Below are 19209 nucleotides of genomic sequence, written 5' to 3'. Positions count from 1 at the left end.
GGACAACAAGCTGACGAGGATAAACGACTAGAGTCTATCATTGGTAGTCCAAAAATTGGAGTAATAGGATGAAGTTGTAAATCAATACGCAGAACTACTGAAATAATATCAAAAATATATTTCTAATATTTTTCTAGAAGAGGACAAGACCAGAACATATGTGTCAAGGAAGCTTCATCAGAATTACAGCTATCACAAACAGGATTTATATGGCAATAAAAACGAGCTAACTTATCCTTGGACATAGGAGCCCTGTGAACCACCTTAAATTGTATCAAGGCATGTCTGGCACACATTGAGGAAGTATTGACTAATTAAATATTTTCCCATTTCTCTGTAGATAAAGATATTTGAAGTTCTCTTTCCCACTCATACTCAATGTTATCAGATGTATCTAGACGTATTTTCATAATCAGATCATAAATATTTGTTATTAATCTCTTCTAATAAGGGTTTAAACCTAAAAATTTTTTTGTAACTTCAATTTGATGCAATATCGGAAAGGTAGATAAGGTAGTGTTCAAAAAGTTTTTAATCTGTAAATATCTGAAAAATGTGATCTAGGCAAATTATATTTATTAGACAACTGTTCAAGAGACTTAAAACAATCATCCATGAATAAATCACGAAAACATGTTATTCCCTTTGTTTTCCATAGAAGAAAAGCTTGATCAATTCTAGATGGTTGAAGTGTGAGGTGGTACACTTTGGAAGGACAGACTCCAAGGCAGAGTACAAAGTAAATGGCAGGATACTTGGTAGTGTGAAGGAGCAGAGGGATCTGGGGGTACATGTCCACAGATCCCTGAAAGTTGCCTCACAGGTAGATAGGGTAGTTAAGGAAGCTTATGGGGTGTTAGCTTTCATAAGTCGAGGGATAGAGTTTAAGAGTCGCGAGGTAATGATGCAGCTCTATAAAACTCTGGTTAGGCTACACTTGGAGTACTGTGTCCAGTTCTGGTCACCTCACTATAGGAAGGATGTGGAAGCATTGGAAAGGGTACAGAGGAGATTTACCAGGATGCTGCCTGGTTTAGAGAGTATGGATTATGATCAGAGATTAAGGGAGCTAGGGCTGTACTCTTTGGAGAGGAGGAGGATGAGAGGAGACATGATAGAGGTGTACAAGATAATAAGAGGAATAGATAGAGTGGATAGCCAGCGCCTCTTCCCCAGGGCACCACTACAAGAGGACATGGCTTTAAGGTAAGGGGTGGGAAGTTCGAGGGGGATATTAGAGGAAGGTTTTTTACTCAGAGAGTGGTTGGTGTGTAGAATGCACTGCCTGAGTCAGTGGTGGAGGCAGATACACTAGTGAAGTTTAAGAGACTACTAGACAGGTATATGGAGGAATCTAAGGTGGGGGGTTATATGGGAGGCAGGGTTTGAGGGTTGGCACAACATTGTGGGCCGAAAGGCCTGTAATGTGCTGTACTATTCTATGTTCTATGAAAGAAAAAATTAGATGTAATAGAACTTGACAGGATAAATTTGTTCAATCCAAAGAATTTACGAAATTGAAACCATATTTGTACTGTATGTTTAATTATTGGATTTATCATTTGTTTATTCAATTTAGTAAGTGCAAAGGGAAGCGCAGCTCCAAGAATAGAAGCCAACGAAAAACCCCTGTACAGACTCCCGCTCAAGGTTCATCCATCGTGGACATTGCGTTTCATCCAATTCTTGTGTCCAAAACGTTAAATATCAAATATTAATTGCCCAGTAGTAAAACCTAAGATTCGGCAAAACCAAACTGCCGCCTTTTTTTGATTTCTGTAAATATTTCTTACTTAACCTGGGATTTCTATTCTGCTATATATAGGAAGAAATTTTAGAATCAATAATATCAAAAAAAGATTTGGGGATAAAAATTGATACCACCTGAAATAAATACAAAAATTTAGGTAAAATAATCATCTTAATAGTATTAATTTGACCAATCAAAGATAAGGACAAGGGGGACCATTTAGTAAACAGTTGTTCAACATGACCAATTACGGGTAAAAAGTTAACTTTAAATAGATCCTTGTGCTTCTTAGTAATTTTAACACCCAAATAAGTAAAATAATCAGTAACTAATCTAAATGGTGCTTGTCTATAAATTGAAACTTGCCTATTTAATGGGAAAAGCACACTCTTATTAAGATTCAATTTATAAGCAGAAAAACTACTAAACTGAGCAAATAGTGTTATTACTGCAGGGATGGATTTCTCTGGGTTAGAGATATATAGTAACAGGTCATCTGCATATAGTGATACTCTATGCGTCCCATTCCCACGAATAATGCCAAATATATTAGGCGAATCACGAATAGCAATTGCCAAGGGCTCCAGGGAAATATCAAAAAGTAAAGGGCTTAAAGGACAGCCCTGTCTTGTACCTCGAAAAAGCCTAAAAAACAGGGATCTCTGATTATTGGTAAATACAGCAGCCAGGGGTGTACAATATATTTGTTGAATCCAGGATATAAATTTTGAGCTGAAATTAAATTTCTCAAGTATATCAAATAAATATTCCCATTCAAGTCTGTCAAATGCCTTCTTGGTGTCAAGCGAAATAACACATTCTAGAGTTTTAAATGGAGTAGTGTATACAATGTTCATTAGCCTCCTAATATTAAAATGTGAGTAATGATTTTTAATAAATCCTGTCTGATCTTTGGAGACAATTTGTGGTAGTATTCTAATTGCTAATATTTTGGAAAAGACTTTAGGATCCACATTCAACAAAGATATGGGTCTATATGATGCACATTCATTGGGATCTTTAATTTTTTTTAGGAATTAATGAGATAGATGGTTCATAAAAGGATTGTGGTAATTTACCTACAGATAAGGCATCTTTAAAAATTCTACATAACCAGGGAGAAAGTACATCTGAAAAAGATTTATAAAATTCAACTGTATACCTATCCAGGCCAGGTGCTTTACCAGAATTCATCGAAAAAATTGCTTTCCTTATTTCTTCTTCAGTAATGGATGCATCTAATGTTAAACGTTCATCGGCTCGTAATTTCCTTAATTTCCTTAGTTTCCTTAAAAATTCATGCATTATGGTAGGATCATCAGGAAATTCTGATTGATATAAATTGGTATAAGATTCTTGAAAAGATTATTAATTTCATCATGGTCTGCCCCTTTTATTTCCAGTCGCTGCTTCCTGCCTGTCAGCCATTCAACTCTGCATGCCAGTATTTTTCCTGTAATGCCATAGGATTTTATCTTGTTAAGGAGCTTCATGTGTGGCAGCTTATCAAGTGCCTTCTGAAAATCCAAGTAAATGACATCCACTGCCTCTCCTTTGTCCTGCCTGCTTGTTACTACCTCAAAGAATTCTAACAGATTTGTCAAGCAAGATTTCCCTTCACAGATACCATGCTGATTTTGTCTTATTTTATCATGAGTCTCCAAGTACCTCGAAACCTCACCCTTAATAGATTCCAACATTTTCCCAACCATCGGATTTAGGCTAACTCACCTGTAATTTCCTTTCTTTTTCCTTCCAACGCTTCCACCCTTCTTAAAGAGTGGAGTGACATTTGCAGTCTTCCAGTTCTCCGGGACCATGCCAGAATCAAGTGATTCTTGAAAGATCATGACCAATGCCTCCGTTATCTCTTCAGCAACCTCTCTCAGGACTCTGGGATGTAGTCCATTTTGTCCAGGTGACTTATCCACCTTAAGACCTTTGAGTTTGCCTTTGTAATAGCAATGGCACTCATTTTCTCTGAACCTTACCTGCCAGATCGATCTCATTCCCTGCCTTCCTAATTTCCCTCTTATGACCATAATTAATCATTATAGATATTGAGGCATTTACACAACCCTGATTTCCTAAAGTCAACGTATCCTTCCTTCTTTTTCTTGACCAGAGCCTCAATATCTCTCGTTGGCCAGGGTTCTCTAAACTTCACCCAAACGGGAACATGCTGCTCTTGGACAATTGGTATCACACTTAAAAGCCTCCACTTGCCATTTGTTTCTTTCCTTTCAAACAGGGTCACCCAGTAGACTTCTGCTCAAACTTAATTGTCCATAAATTAGCCTTGCTTGAATGTAGGGCCCTAATCTGTGGATGTGACCTGTCTCTTCTCATCACTGTCTTAAATCTACTCAAAATATCAGTAGCACCTCACACTTGTCAGGATTTAATTTCAACTGCTAATATTCTCCCTAACTTTCCATCTGATCTATTTTTGTCGGCTTCAACAACCTTCCTCTTCATCTGTGGCACTACCAAGTTTTGTGGTGTCCACATCCACATAGTTTAAAGTGTACCTGCCTTTTGAATCAGTCATTCTTTTTCCAGATCGCTCTGTGCTTTCACACCTCTCCAGCCTTGCAACCCTCCCAGTTCTCTGCATATTAGACCATAACACCTAGGAGCAGAATTAGGCCATTTGGCTATAACTTTTGACAGTCTGATTAATCAAGAATCTATTTACCTGCACCTTAATACCCAATGATTTGGCCTACACAGCCATTTGTGGCAAAGAATTCCACAGATTCACCACCATCTGACTAAAAAAAAAATCATCTTCTTTGTTCTAAATGGACATCCCTCAGTTCTGAGGCAAACGAAACTGTTTTTTTCCAGGGCCAAGGTGCAAAACGCAATACCAACAGTCATACACAGCAAAAGGCACATATAACATATATAAGATAGCAAGCACATATCAGATATCAGTAAAATACAGGCACACAAAAAAATTGCCTCCCTCCCTTCTTAGAGAGTGGAGTGCAATTTTCCAGTACTCAGGAACCATTCCAGAATCTAGTGATTATTGTAAGATCATTACTCCACAATCTGTTAAGCTACCTTTTCAGAGTCCTGGGGTGTAGTCCATCTCGTCCTAGTGACTAATCTACCTTCAGACTTCTCAGCTTCCAGAGCACCTTCTCCCTAGGAAAAGTATCAACACTCAGTTCTTATCCCTTACACTCTCACATTTCTGGCATTCTGCTAGTTTCACAGTGAAGACTGACACAAAATACTTAGTTCATCCACCATTTCTTTGTCACCCCCATTACTACCTCTCCAGTGTCATTTTCCAGTGGCCCAATAATCCACTTTTGTCTCTTTTACTTCTTATATATCTAAAAAAAAACTTTTATATGATTATATTATTGGCTAGCTTACCTACAGTACATCTTTTCTCTCCTAATGGTTTTTTTAGTTGCCTGTTGGTTTTTAAAAGCTTCACAATCCTCTACCTTCCCACTAATTTTTGCTATTATAGGTCCTCTCTTTTGCTTTTATGTTTCCCTTGTCAGCCATGGTTGCCTTATCCTCCCTTTAGAATACTTTTTCAACTTTGGGATGTATCTTTCCTGCAGCTTCCAAGTTGCTCTCAGAAACTCAAGCCGTTACTGTTCTGCCATCATCCCTGCTTATGACACCTTCCGATCAACTTTGGCTGGCTTCTCTCTCATACCTCTGTAATTCCCTTTATTGCACTGTAATACTGATATATCTGATTTTAGCTTTTCCTTCTCAGACTACAGGGTGAATTCTATCATTTTATGATCACTGGCTCCTGAGCATTCCTTTACCTTCAGCTTCCTAATCAAATCCAGGTAATTACTTAAGACCCAATCTAGGATTGCCTTTCTCTTAGTGTGCTCAACCACAAGCTGCTCTAGAAAGTTATCTCATAGGCATTCTAAAAATTCCCTTTTGGGATCTAGCACCAACCTGATTTTCCCAATCTACCTGCATGTTGAAATCCGCCATATTTATCACAACATTGCCCTTTTTATATGCCTTTTCTATGTCCCATTGTAATTTGTAGCCCACATCCTGGCTACTGTTCAGAGGGCTGTATATAAATCCCATTAAAATCTATTTACCCTTGCAGTTTCTTAACTCTCTCCACAAGGATTCTGTAGCTTCTGATCCTATGTCACCTCTTTCTAAGGGTTTGATTTAATTTTTTTTTACCAACAGAGCCATCCCACTGCTCCTCCCCACCCACCTACCTGCCTGACCTTGCACTACAATGTGAATCCTTGGATGTTAAGCTCACAATTATGATCTTCTTACAGCCATGACTCAGTGATGAGTGATGCTGCAACATCATACCTGACAATCTCTAACTTTTGAAAATAACTTGGAAAATGTGCAGCCTCAGGTGGTTGATGGTTGGCTTGAGTTGTTCTCTGATTTTGGCAATCCATTTGCAAACATTTTGTCACCATACGAAGAGATATTAGCACTGTTCATTTGTGCTGTGTCCTCCAAATTCTTGGCTTTTATATACTTATGGAGGTTGATTGGTTGTCATTACGGAAACTCAGTTGTGACGTAGGGAGGGCATCTCATTGCTGATTTGTTGCTTCAGAATCTGCAAAACTCATGAAAGACAAGTTTTGGAGAGTAAAGACAAATGATGCTAACATTGCGCAATTCTACAGCCTTCCAAAGGTTCATAACACAGGAACATACCTATGTCCAGTTGTATCATTACTGAGTTTCTCCACTTACAACTTAGCGCGAGAAATGTGGTGGCATCTTCGATATCTAATAGTGGCATATTCACAGTCACATCAGTTCCTGAACAATATCTGCATAGACAATGTCAATACAATGCTCTCTTTTGATGTCACTTCTCTGTTCACCTCCATCTATCTTAGTCTAGCCAAAGAAACTCAAATAGAACTACTCCCTAATAAAGAACCAAACAATGGAAAGTAAAGATAGCATATGTAAACTGGTAGAAATCTGTTTATGTACTGACTTTAAATTTAATAGCATGCTTTACAAACAGCTAAAAAGGACCCCAATGGGTTTGCCCATCTCCGGATTCATAGTGGCAGCCATCATGCAAATGTTAGGAAAGACAATGTTGCCAATTCTAAACCCTGAAGTTTGGGTCCATTACATTGCCTAATTCTTGGATCCATTACATTGTAAAACACAGTGAAATTGAAAGAACTTATAAACTAATCAATGATGTGTTCAATGATTATAAGTTTGTGATGGAAAAAGAAACTGAGCGGAAACTAGCATTCTTGGATGTGCTTGCCAGTAGAAATACAGATGGCGCTTTAGAAACATCCACTTATTTGGAGGGAGGAGAAGATGGCGGTGCGACGCAGTGCGTGCGGCCGTTTCGAATGAATATCGATATGTGTAACTAGGGGGCCGTGCATCAATCCAGATTTGATGGGGACAGCCGTAAAAGCACAGAAGAACATCTGGAGCAACTTCTGAAATGCCTGTTTCGCTGCTGCTGCTACTGTGCGATCGAGAATCTCCGGAGACGTAGGCCTCAAATCCTCGGCTTTGTGTATGGCCTGTTGCAGTGGCTGGGATCGAAACGCTCGGCAGAGGTGGTGCTCAGTGCTCGGTGTCGAATAGGTGGTCGGAGGCTCGGAGTTTCTGGGACGGACTCGGAATCGGATTGTGGTCAGATGCTTCCGGGATGCTGCATCGGCAAGTTGGCGGCACTGGAGGTTTACCGTCTGCGTGAGATGATGGGACTTTGAGAAACTCTGAGACTTTTACTGTGCCATGGTCTGTTCTTATCAAATTACGGTATTGCTTTGCACTGTTATAACTATATGTTATAATTAGGTGGTTTTTGTTAGTTTTTAATTCGGTATGTCATGTGTTTTTGTGATATCATTCTGGAAAAACATTTTTATCATTTCTTAATGCATGCATTACTAAATGACAATAAAAGGGAACTGCGTGGTCCTCATAATCGTAATCGTAATCATAATCATAATATTGTAAGGGATCACATACAGATCAGATCCTAAACTATCATAGTAACCATCCAAATGCATACAAGAGGAGCTGTATCAAAATTTGTTCCAAAGAGCAGAGTCACACTGCAGCATGGCAGAACTAAAGGATAAAGAGGAGAAATATCTCTTCAAAGTATTCGCATGAAACAGATACCCACGTAACTTCATACAAAGATGCCTACAAGGTCAACGATGTATCAACCAAGAAGTGACCAAACAGGTTGTCCTTCCATAAATTTGAAATGTTTCAGAAATGACAGCCCAGTTGCTCCAAAAACATAGAATTTTGATTGCACATAAACCTACAGCAACTTTGAGCAGAGTACTCTACAAATCTAAAGAACAAACCAAGCCATTGGGTAAGACTATTGTGGTCTACATAATCCAATGTGGGGACTGCAGCAAATGTTATGTCAGCCAACCTCAGAGAATACTATCCACAAGGATGCATGAAAACCGACTGGCTGTAAAACAGCATGACCAGCTCTCCCTAGTCTCAACTTACACTCTTGTGATGCATCTTGAAAAGTTTATTTTATATTAAAACATTATTATGTAAATAAAAGTTGTGGTAATTGCAATGGAAAAGTAAGCTTTATAGTTAAAAGTAAAATTAGTATTAAAGTACACAACCCTGAAATTCATTTTCTCCTGGGCATACTCATCAAATCCAAATACAATCAATGAAAGACCCACCAGTAGAGTGGGCAGCCAGTCTGAAAAAGACAACAAGCTTTGCAAATGTAAAAAAAAGGAAAAATAAAATAACATGAGATGAAGAGCCCTTGAAAGTGACACAATGATAACGTAGGTTGTGACAAAAGAAAGACTCCAGATGCTGGAATCTGGATCAACATACACAGATTGCTGGAGCAGGTCAGCCTGCATCTATAGAGGAAAAGGAAAAGTCAACATTTCAGGTCACATCTTGATGAAGGGTTTTAGCTCAAAATGTCAACTATTCATTTTCCTCCATAGATGTTGCCTAAACTGCTGAATTCCTCTAGCATTTTGTGTGTGTCGATCGTTCCAGTTGTGAATTGCCTTGGGTTATTCTGAGGATTTTTTTAATGAATATGAATTTATTTTCATTTATTTTGTATTTCTTCATCTCAAGTTTCAACATAAATATCAAAGTATATATATGTCACCATATACAACCCTGAGATTCATTTTCTTGCATGCAGTCACAATAAATACACAAGAAACACAATGGAATCAGTCAGAGAGCACATACAACAGGATGGGCAAACAATCAATATGCAGAAATAAACAACGAACTGCAAGCACAGAAAGAAAGAGAGAAAAAGGAAGAAATAATAATAAGTAAACGGTAAGTATTGAGAATATGAGATGAAGAGTCCTTGAAAGTGAGTCCGTAGGTTGTGGGAACAGTTCAGTGATGGGGCGAGTGAAGTTATTCCCTCTGGTTGAGGGGTAATAACTGTTTCTAAATCTGGTGATGTTAGTCCTGGAGTTCCTGTACTTTCTTCCTGATGGCAGCAACAACAAGAGAGTGTGGCTTGGATGGCCGGGGTCCTTGGTGATGAATGCTGCTTTTCAGTGACAATGCTCCATGTAGATGTGCTCAATGATGGACTGGGCCATATCCATGACTTTTTGTAGGATTTTCCATCCAGTGGCTTTGGTGTTTCCATATTAGGCCGTGATGCAACCAATCAATATACTCTTAATAACACATCTATAGGAGTTTGTCAAAGTTTTAGATGCCATGCCAACCTTTCGCAAACTTCTAAAGAAGTAGGGCTACTGCCAGGCTTTCTTCGTAAGGCGGGAGGAGAGAGGCAGTGCACTGCGCGCGTGCGCAGTCCTCCGGTGAAAATGATATTGTATCTGTTAAATAGGAGCTGTGGACAATTCTGATTTGATGGAGAATGGACGTGAAAGCACAGAGTAACATCTGGAGAAATTTCTGAAACGCTTGTTCGCTGCTGTTGTTACTGCATGGTCCGGAATCTTTCGGAGGGTAGGCCTCAAAATCCCCAGCTTTGCCTGCTGGTGGCGACCAAGGTTGAGGTCGAATTGTTCGGACAGAGATGGCACTCAGTACTTGGTGTCGGAGAGCTGATCAGAGCTTGAAGTTTTCGGATGACTCAGAGTCAGACTGTGGTCGGCATGGCAGGGAGAGTTCTTCCTTCTCCCGTCTGCGTGAGATGTGGGACATTTGAGAGACTTCGAACTTTTATTGTGCTCGTGGACTTCTTCATCAAGTTATGGTGTTGTTGCACTGTTGTAACTATATGTTATAATTATGTGGTTTTGTCAGTTTTTTCAGTCTTGGTCTGTCCTGTGTTTTGTGATATCACACCGAAGGAAGTATTGTATCATTTCTTAACGCATGCATTACTAAATGACAATAAAAGAAGACTACATGTCTTCATAATCTAATCTAATGGCACTTAACGTACTTGCTGGACCTGGGACAGATCCACTGAAATGATAACATAAAGGAATTTAAAGTTTCTGACCCTCTGCAGCTCTGATCCCCCAACAAGGACTGTCATATGGACCTCCGGTTTTCTCCTCCTGGAGTCAATAATCTGCTCCTTGGTTACTGTTGTAGCACCGCACAGCCAGATTTTTAATCTCCCTCCTATATGTTGATTCATCCTCACTTCTTTTATTTGGCCAGTGGTGTTGTCAGCAAACTTAAATACGGCATTGGAGCTGGGCTCCAATAAGTATACAGCAAGCAGAGCGGGGGTTAAGCACTTAGCCTTGTTCTGCACCTGTGCTGATGGAGATTATGGAGGAGATGTTGTTGCCAGACTGGGCTCTGCAAGTGAGGAATTCAGGAATTGCACAAGGAACTATTGAAGCCAAAGTCTTGAAGCTTATTCATTGGTTTTGAAAGGATGATAGTATTAAATGCTGAGCTGTAGTTGACGAAGAGCATCCTGGTGTCTACATCTCTGCTGTCCAGATGTTTCTGGGTTGAGTGGAGAGCCAATGAAATGGCATCTGCTGTGAACCTGTTGTGCCTGTAAGCAAATTGGAACAAATCCAAGTTTCTTCTCAGGCTGGAGTTGATATGTTTCGTCATTAACTTCCCAAAGCACTTCATCACAGTGAACACAAGTGCTACTGGATGATGGCCATTGAGGCAGGTTTCTACATTCTTCTTCGGCACTGGTATAATTGAAACCAGCTTGACTCAGATTGCCGAAGCGAGAGGTTAAAACTCTCAGTGAACACTCCAGCCAATTAATCAGCACAAGTCTTTCAGACTCAGCAAGATACTGTGTCTGGACCAGATGCTTTCTGTGATTTCAATGGATGCTCTCACTTCGTCCTCCGAAATTAAAATTACAGAATCACTGGGGGCTGTGGGAGTTTGTGAAGATGCATCATGTTTTGCTGCTGTAAAAACTAATGTTCATGGTGCTTATTACAATGTGTGTGTGTGCCTATGACAAGAATAAACTTGAAATTGAGTTTCCCAATCTTGAACTTATGTTTTCTGAAATGACAGTCACTGTAATAACAAATCTATGAAATTTGGATGTGAGTGGTTTCTGAATGATTTGTCTTAATCTCTTATGTAGCTCCAGAACTTCCCATTTTGGAAAGAAGAAACTGGCTGATACATTTGCATTATATTAGGAAGGACTATGAGACCTGCAAGGTAAGTGGAGATTCACTTAAATGAAAAGCAATCTTCCTTCCTCCAAACACAAGCAACCAAAGGTAGGCACAGATTGCTGCGTGTATGTAGGGAGCTTCCAGCAGAGGTGGTAGATGTAGGTTTAATTGCAATATTTAAGAGGCATTTGAATAAGTACATGGGTGGGAAGGGTATGAAGGAAGGGCAGTAGACAAGGTGTGGGTTGATGGGACTAGTCAGAATAATAGTTCGGTATGGACTAGGTGGGCCAAAGGGCCTGTTTCTGTGCTGTAGTGTTCGCTGACTCGCTGACACATCTTCTTGCCAGAAGAAAGCTTTTCATGGAAACAAGTTTAGCCAAGCACAAGTTGTGGTCAGATTTGGTTGGAGTTAAATTTCTGGTTATAAATTCTGCTTCCTTGTAGTAATCCTCAGAAATAACCTTGCACTGAGGATCACAGAATAATGGGGAGCAGTTCTGTGCTGTCATTTCTCAGTGATAGGCCTTGGTAAGCGTTGAAGTGTTGTGAATCAAACAGAGTCACACCTACAGCTGGCTTTCTGTGGGCACTCTCCTTTCGTAAGAATCACCCCTTGTAATAATGATCGGGGAGGCACAGAGAGAATCTGTAGTTACCGATAAGTACCGTTATTGTCTCAACAGAAGAACATGTGAATTTAAACAGCTAAATATGTGTGTGCACAGCTACGAAGTTTTCCCTGACTTTTCATGAACAGTCAAAGAACAGGAAATATAATACCAGTTAAAAAGGAGTTTCTGCTGCTGGCCACATGTTCCTTGTAGTCCCATTTCGTATCTCCACTTATCTGTGCCTCACATCCATGATGGTGAACCTCCTACTGAGTCATCGCTGCACTGTATGTGGAAACCTCTGCTTTTATACTTCTTACCAAATATGGTATTCTATTATCATTGGCTATCAGTGATGTGTCTGACCCTTAACACCTTTTTACTGGCTCTGCTCCAGGTCAGTATCCATATATTGTCCTCTTCCCAGCAAGCCGCAATCAGTAATTATGGCTCTTTGTTCTCAATCAGCAACCAACTTGGATCACGCATAACAGATAGAAACCCTATTAGTCACAAACCTGCATGTGATATCCAACTAAAGAACACGTCACAAATAACCTCTTATTTGGAAATGATCCCCAGTTCAGGAGATTACCTGAGGCATCATTGTGTCTACTTTAAAATCTGATCAAGCCAAGCAACTTTTACTCCCAAAATGGAGAACAAAGTTCCTTCATAAAATGTCAGCCTCCAACTCCTCCCTCATGGCAAGAACTTCCACTATCCTTGATTCATTCCAATTTACTGATTTGTAGACTTTACTTCTTTCTGGCCAATACTCCCTTAGCACATTTCTGATAGAAAAATGTTGTAATGTCACATCCGTGCTGTAAACTTTAACGTCCCATATCTGTTCACTATGATGGTTCTCTAGAGCAGGAAATGTGACATGAGACATTGCAGATCAAACTGTGTGGAGGAGCACAGTGGGTCGAGCAGCATCTATGGAGGGAGAGAAAGTACTGATGTTTCAGGTTAAGATCCTGCTTCAGCATGTGCACATGCACACACAGACACAGAAAGGCACAAACAAACACACATACACATGCAGACAGACACAGAAACACACACACACACACACACAGAGTACTGTTGATGTGTAGAAGGCGTCTGCCTTGTTTTCTGTGCAGTGAACGCATACACTGTGTTGTGTCAGGAGAACATCAACTGTTTAAATTATTTTTCAGGCAATCATCAAAGAACAGCTGCAGGAGACCCAGGGGATGTGTGAATATGCTGTCTATGTACAAGGTGAGGTAGTGTACAGATTGCAGGCCAGTCCTGGGGACGCTTGGGAATAATTTTAAACCACAAAGTTAATCGTTTTTCTGAGGTGTAGAAGTAATAGGGGGTGGGTCTGAAATGGGGTGGGGAAAGGGAACATTGAGAAATCAGTGCTGCAGTTAAAAACAGATGGTGGGTTAATTTTTCATGATGGTCCCTTCAGTAACAATATAGAGAAGTAATTTCACTTTACGTGGGTAACGCTGACAAAACCACATTGATTGTCTCCCTTGTAAGCCAATGCTTGGCCACTTCATAGGATATTAGGAATGAGCTACATAGTATGAACTGGAATTACTGAATGATTGGACTTTCTTGACAGAGATTAGTGAATCTGCCAGATCGTTTGATAACCAAGCCATTCTGATGGATTTTTCCCTGACTCTAGCCCACAAATTGAATTTCCCAATGGGCTATGGTTCATTGCTGTGGAATAATGAGGAACAATGTAACCATCTCTCTGGAAGGTTTGAACTATTTCCATAACTATTTTAAATTTGGTTCCAGAGGCAGTTTTTTTTCGGTTGCCAGTAAACAAGGTATGGCCATCTGATCATTTAACATCTATTAAATATTGGTATCTGATTCCATTTCTGCACTTGCAAACTCAGTAATTCCTGTTTAGAATGTATAAATGTGACAAGTGATGTCTGAACTCTTGTTTCAGCACTTATCTTCCGCTTAGAAGGAAAGATTCAGGAATCCTTTGAACTCTTTCAGACCTGTGCAATTCTGAACCCACAGAACGTGGACAACTTAAAACAAGTGGCCAGATCACTGTAAGTCTTCCTTGGTCTGTGCACTACTCACGCTAGGTCAGATCTATGTCCAGCTATTTCAGACTGAGAGAAGGATATTTCTGTACATATGGAGCCACAGGCTGCATTTTGCCTTATGATCGTCACTATCCCCCTACTTTCCACCCTACTAGGTAAATAGCAGATTTCCTTTCCCTACCACTCTGTTCTTCATTACTAACCTACCCCAGGTTAACGGATTACACAGCCCCTCACATTGCATTACTAATTCCCCCCACCTCCAAAATCTCCAGAAACTTATCTGCAGTCTTCTATTAACAACCAGCATTGTTTTTCACATGTACGTCAAAGAATTGAAGCATACAGTGAAATGTTTCATTTGTATCAGTAACCAATACACTCTGAGGAATGTGCTGGAGGCAGTCCACAGTGTTGCCACACTTCTGGCACCAATGTAGCATGCCCACAACTTATTAACCCTAACCCGTGCATGTTTGGAATGTGGAGGAAACTGGAGCACCCGGAGGAAACCCACGTGGTCACAGGGAGAATGTAGAAACTCCTAAAAGTCAGGAATTGAACGGGGGTTGCTGACACTGTAATAGCACTACACTAACCATTACACTACCCATTTTCTACATTTTGCATATTGTTAATATATTCAGTTGAAAAGTCTTACCCATATATATTGGTCCTTCACTGTTCGTTCCTTGTTTCAGCTAACTCTCACAGGTCAATGTGAGCCCATTGCTCTGGGTCCTGATTCCGTAACCACCACCCACCCCATTGCATTTACGGTATTAAAGCCCTCAGCACTCTTGGAAGGCTGTTCACCTACCACTCCCCTCCACCCTGCTACCCTGGGCCACCATCAGTATTAACTGCTGCCTCCCATACTGTGGACAAGCCGGTTTGAGATTGCACAAAAATGTGCTGGCCATGGTGTGCCTCCTCAGATTCAGATTTATTCATCACATTTATCAGAAGAGAACACTTGAGGAGGAAATCAGGAGGACTAATAGAAGGCATTAGGTTGCTCTGGCAGACAAGGTGAAGGAGAATCCCAAGGGCTTCTACATATATTTTATGAGCAAAAGGATAGCAAGGGACAAAATTGAAGATCAGAGTAGCCATCCATGCGCGGAGCTGTAAGACATGAGCGAGATCTTAAATAGAGTTTTTTACATCTGTATTTACATGGAAGAAGGACGGAGGGTCTACAGAAGTGAGGTAAAACTGCAATTAGGTCGTGGACCGTATATAGATTACAGAGGAGGAGGTGTTTGCTGTCTTATGCTAGAGTGCATGGAATTGAGTGGAGATTTGATAGAGTGATACAAAATTGTAAGGAGTATAGATAGGCTAAGTGCAAGCATGATTTTTCCACTGAAGTTGGGTGAGACTAGAACTAGAGGGCATAGGTTAAAGGTGAAAGCTGAACTGTTTAAGGAAACATAAGAGGAAGCTTCACCCAAGGGTGATGAGAGTGTGAAATGAGCTGCCAGCAAAAGTGGTGGATGCAGGTTCAGTTTCAACATTTGGATAGGTACATGGATGGGAAAGGTATGGAGGGATATGGTTCAGGTGGGCTAGGCAGATTAATAATTTGACATGGACTAGATGGGCTGAAGGGTTTGTTTCTGTGCTGATCTATGACTAATGTTAACATACAGTGAAAAGCATCATTAGCGTTAACAGCCGACATACCTAAGGATGTGCTGGGGGCAGCCTGCAAGTATCACCACACATTCTGGAGCCAACCCACAATGCTAGACAGAGATTTTTCCATTCTCAGTGGAAGCTGACTGAATATTCTCCATTGTTCTTAGGTATTTGCTTGGAAAACACAAGGCAGCAATTGAAGTTTACAGTGACGCTGCTAAATTAAATGAAAGGGATTGGGTAAGTTACACAACAAACAACATGAGGAGTGAGTACTATTAACGGTCACATTACAGCAGGGGTCCCCAACCTTTTTTGCACTGTGGACCGGTTTAATATTGACAATATTCTTGTGGACCAGCCGACCCGGAGGTGGGGGGTGGAGGTAGGGTTGCCAAAGGACAAGAGGAGCAGTCAAATACCTTGTGTTTACCCCGAGAAAGACTACAATGAGCATGAAGCCTTGCGCGGGCACCAGTGCACATGGGTGATTTTTTTTCCCACAAATCATTTTTGGCAATTCTGGTCGGGGGGGAGGGGGTTGTTAATCATGACCAGAATGTAGGTGATAAGTGGCTAATACACTCAATTTTGTTTCTAAATGGGTTTATCTAACGAATTTTCTATTAAACGCACAGCGCATATTTTCCTCGCATGAATATAGTCATAAGTCAATTATCAGGGGAGGACAGGGGAGCTTGAAGTAAGTGTTGAACGAACTTCCAGTAGAAGTGGTAGAGGCAGGTTCGATATTATCATTAAAGAAAAATTGAATAGGTATATGGACAGGAAAGGAATGCAGAGTTATGGGCTAGGTGAGAGTAGCATTCGGCACGGACTAGAAGGGCAGAGATGGTCTGTTTCCGTGCTGTAATTGTTCTATGGTTATAATAGTCACTTATAAGTCAATAGAATCATAACACTTTAAATAACGTTTGGATATTAAACACACAGCGCATATTTTCCCTGTATGAACATATAAAATCATTGCAACACACCAATATCGCTGAATCAGTGGGAGCCCTGGGCTTGTTTCCCTGCAACAAGTTGGTCCCGTCGAGGGGTGCTGGGAGACAGCGATACTCGAACGGGGTTCCTTATGTCCAGTTGATTCCGCAATTTGGTTTTCGTTGCATTCATTGCAGAGATACGTTGGAAATGGAAGCAACGTTTTCAGTGCTTCCGTGGCTGTCTCAGGCTATTTAGCCTTGACTTTGATCCAGAATGCCGGCAGAGATGTCATGTCAAACATACTTTTCAGCTCGCTGTCATTTGCAAGCTCGAGGAGTTGATCTCCTTCCCGCGCTGACATGGATGACGCATGCGTAATGACCTCGCATGCGTAATGGCTCAACAGTGGCCGTGACAGGGAATGAGGAAAGGTGCAGCTGACTCATATCGCCAAATCATATCGTTTCCTCGTGGCCCGGTAGCACATGCTTTGCGGTCCGGTACCGGTCCACGGCTCAGTGGTTGGGGACCGCTGCATTACAGTAACAGTCCATACCTGGATTTGACTGTTTTAGCAATTTGTAGATTGTCATTCTTGTGATTAAAACAGAATTTTGTTCCCTGGACTTTTTGTCAACATTTCCAAAAGGGACTGATGGGAGTAGATAGGATCTATTTTTACTGGTAACATGAAATTCAAAGCAAAGTGTGAAATTCAGAAACACACAGCAGATGGTGGAAATTTGGAATATGTCCCACTTTTTATTAAACAGTAAATGAAATAATTTCCCTCCATTTTGTAGATGTCCTGTGTAATTTTACCTTTGTTCTACTTGCATCCATTTAGGAAATCAGCCACAATCTGGGAGTCTGTTTCATGCACCTGAAGAATTTTGAGAAGGTAACTGACTCTACACAACTCACAAAAAATCATCTGCAGAATTACATTTTATGATAATCAGGACTAAGGCTGACAGAGCAAAGAATGAAATCAGAATCAAGTTTATTATCATTGACATATGTCGTGAAATTTGTTGTTTTGCAGCAGCAGTACATAAAATATATTATGAATTACAGTGAGAGATATATAAAAATAATTGACATAATCAGCAAAGTAGTTTGACATTTTCAAACTTCCTGCTACATTTTGAAGACTATTAGAAATGGATTAGAGAGCAATACATTCCATAGATTCATCACCCTCTGGCTAAAGAAATTCCTCCTTATCCCTGCTCTACAAAAAGGCTCCTCCAATCCTCTCCATGTCCATTCTATCTAGACCTTTCAATATTCAGTAGCTTTCATTCTTCTAAACTCCAGTGAGCACAGGCCCAGAACCATCAAATGCGTCTCATACATTAACCCTTTCATTCCCTGGATCATTCACGTAAACCTCCTCTGGACCCTCTCCGATGCCAGCATATCCCTTCTTAGGTGGGGGGGGGGGGTGTGTGTGTGTGTTTGTGCGCGCACCTTTAACTCTTGTTGTGGAGTCGGGGCGTTGTCATTACGAGCTTCTTTAGTATGCTCATCGTACAGTGTGTCTTGGGCATCTGAAACCTGGCGGAGCCCAACCCTCTCCAGTTTTTTTTAATGAGATCGACTTGTTAGCTCGACACTCAACCCAGGCCTGGATGGAGAGCATGCAAGGGAGCCAACCGGATTCAAACTCGGGACCTCTCGCTCCGAAGTCCAGCGCTGATGCCACTACGCCACCAGCCTGCTCCTTACCTACGAAGGTAAAAACAAGTGCACATAATACTCTAAATGTGGTCCGACCAATGCCTTATAAAACCTCAGTTTTATATCCTTGCTTTTATATTCTTGTGCTCTTGAAATGAATGCTTACATTTCATTTACCTGCTTTACTACCAACTCAACCTGCAAGTTAACCTTTTGTGAATCCTGCACTAGGACTCTCAAGACTCTTTGCACTTATCCCTTTTCCCTGAAGCTAAATGAGCTTCTTTTTTCTCCTTCCCAGTTCTGATGACAGGTCTTCGATCTGAAAAGTTAGGTCTATTTCTCTTTCCACAGTTGCGGCCTCACTGTTTAAGTATTTACAGCTTTTCCTGTTTTTATTATTAATATTACTATGTGGTTAGGATGCTTGTATGAGAATGCTGTTCTCGGGCTACAGTTCAGCATTCAACACCATAATTCCATCCAGACTTGACAAGAAGCTCAGAGACCTCGCCCTTTACCCTGCCTTGTGCATCTGGATCCTGGACTTCCTGTCAGATCGCCAGCAGGTTGTAAGAGTGGCTCCCTCTGACTGTCGATACAGGAGCCCCTGAGGGTTGCGTACTGAGTCCCCTCCTTTACTCCCTGTATAACCATGACTGTATCGCCACCCACAGCTCTAATCTGCTAACTACATTTGTGGATGACACTACATTGATTGGTCTTATCTCAAACAATAATGAAGTGGCCTACAGGAAAGAAGTCATCTCTCTGACACAGTGGTGGTCAAGAAAACAGCCTCTCCCTCAATGTCACAAAAACAAAGGAGCTGGTTGTGGACTACAGGAGGAATGGAGACGGGTGAACCCATATTGAGATCAATGGATCTGGGGTTGAGA

The 19209-nt window shown here is 40.8% G+C and overlaps 1 protein-coding gene across 4 annotated transcripts in view; it reads left to right on the top strand.

Moving 5' to 3' along the window:
* Window positions 1–19209, top strand: part of bbs4 (Bardet-Biedl syndrome 4) — a 112531-nt gene that overhangs the window by 26831 nt on the left and 66491 nt on the right. For 2 of the 4 annotated variants that reach the window (XM_072282106.1, XM_072282107.1), the window contains exons 4-8: window positions 11322–11401; window positions 13160–13223; window positions 13924–14035; window positions 15844–15916; window positions 17475–17528. In XM_072282106.1, coding sequence (XP_072138207.1) covers window positions 11322–11401; window positions 13160–13223; window positions 13924–14035; window positions 15844–15916; window positions 17475–17528 — 383 coding nt within the window. Of the gene's footprint in view, window positions 1–11321; window positions 11402–13159; window positions 13224–13342; window positions 13796–13923; window positions 14036–15843; window positions 15917–17474; window positions 17529–19209 lie in introns of those variants that run through there. The other 2 variants (XM_072282110.1, XM_072282109.1) reach the window with 2 other exon arrangements.

The sequence above is a fragment of the Mobula birostris genome, chromosome 18, assembly GCF_030028105.1.
Source record: "Mobula birostris isolate sMobBir1 chromosome 18, sMobBir1.hap1, whole genome shotgun sequence".
In the NCBI taxonomy this organism is placed as follows: Eukaryota; Metazoa; Chordata; class Chondrichthyes; order Myliobatiformes; family Myliobatidae; genus Mobula; species Mobula birostris.
Note: the sequence above shows the minus strand (reverse complement) of the source record. Positions and strands in the feature narration are given on the sequence as shown.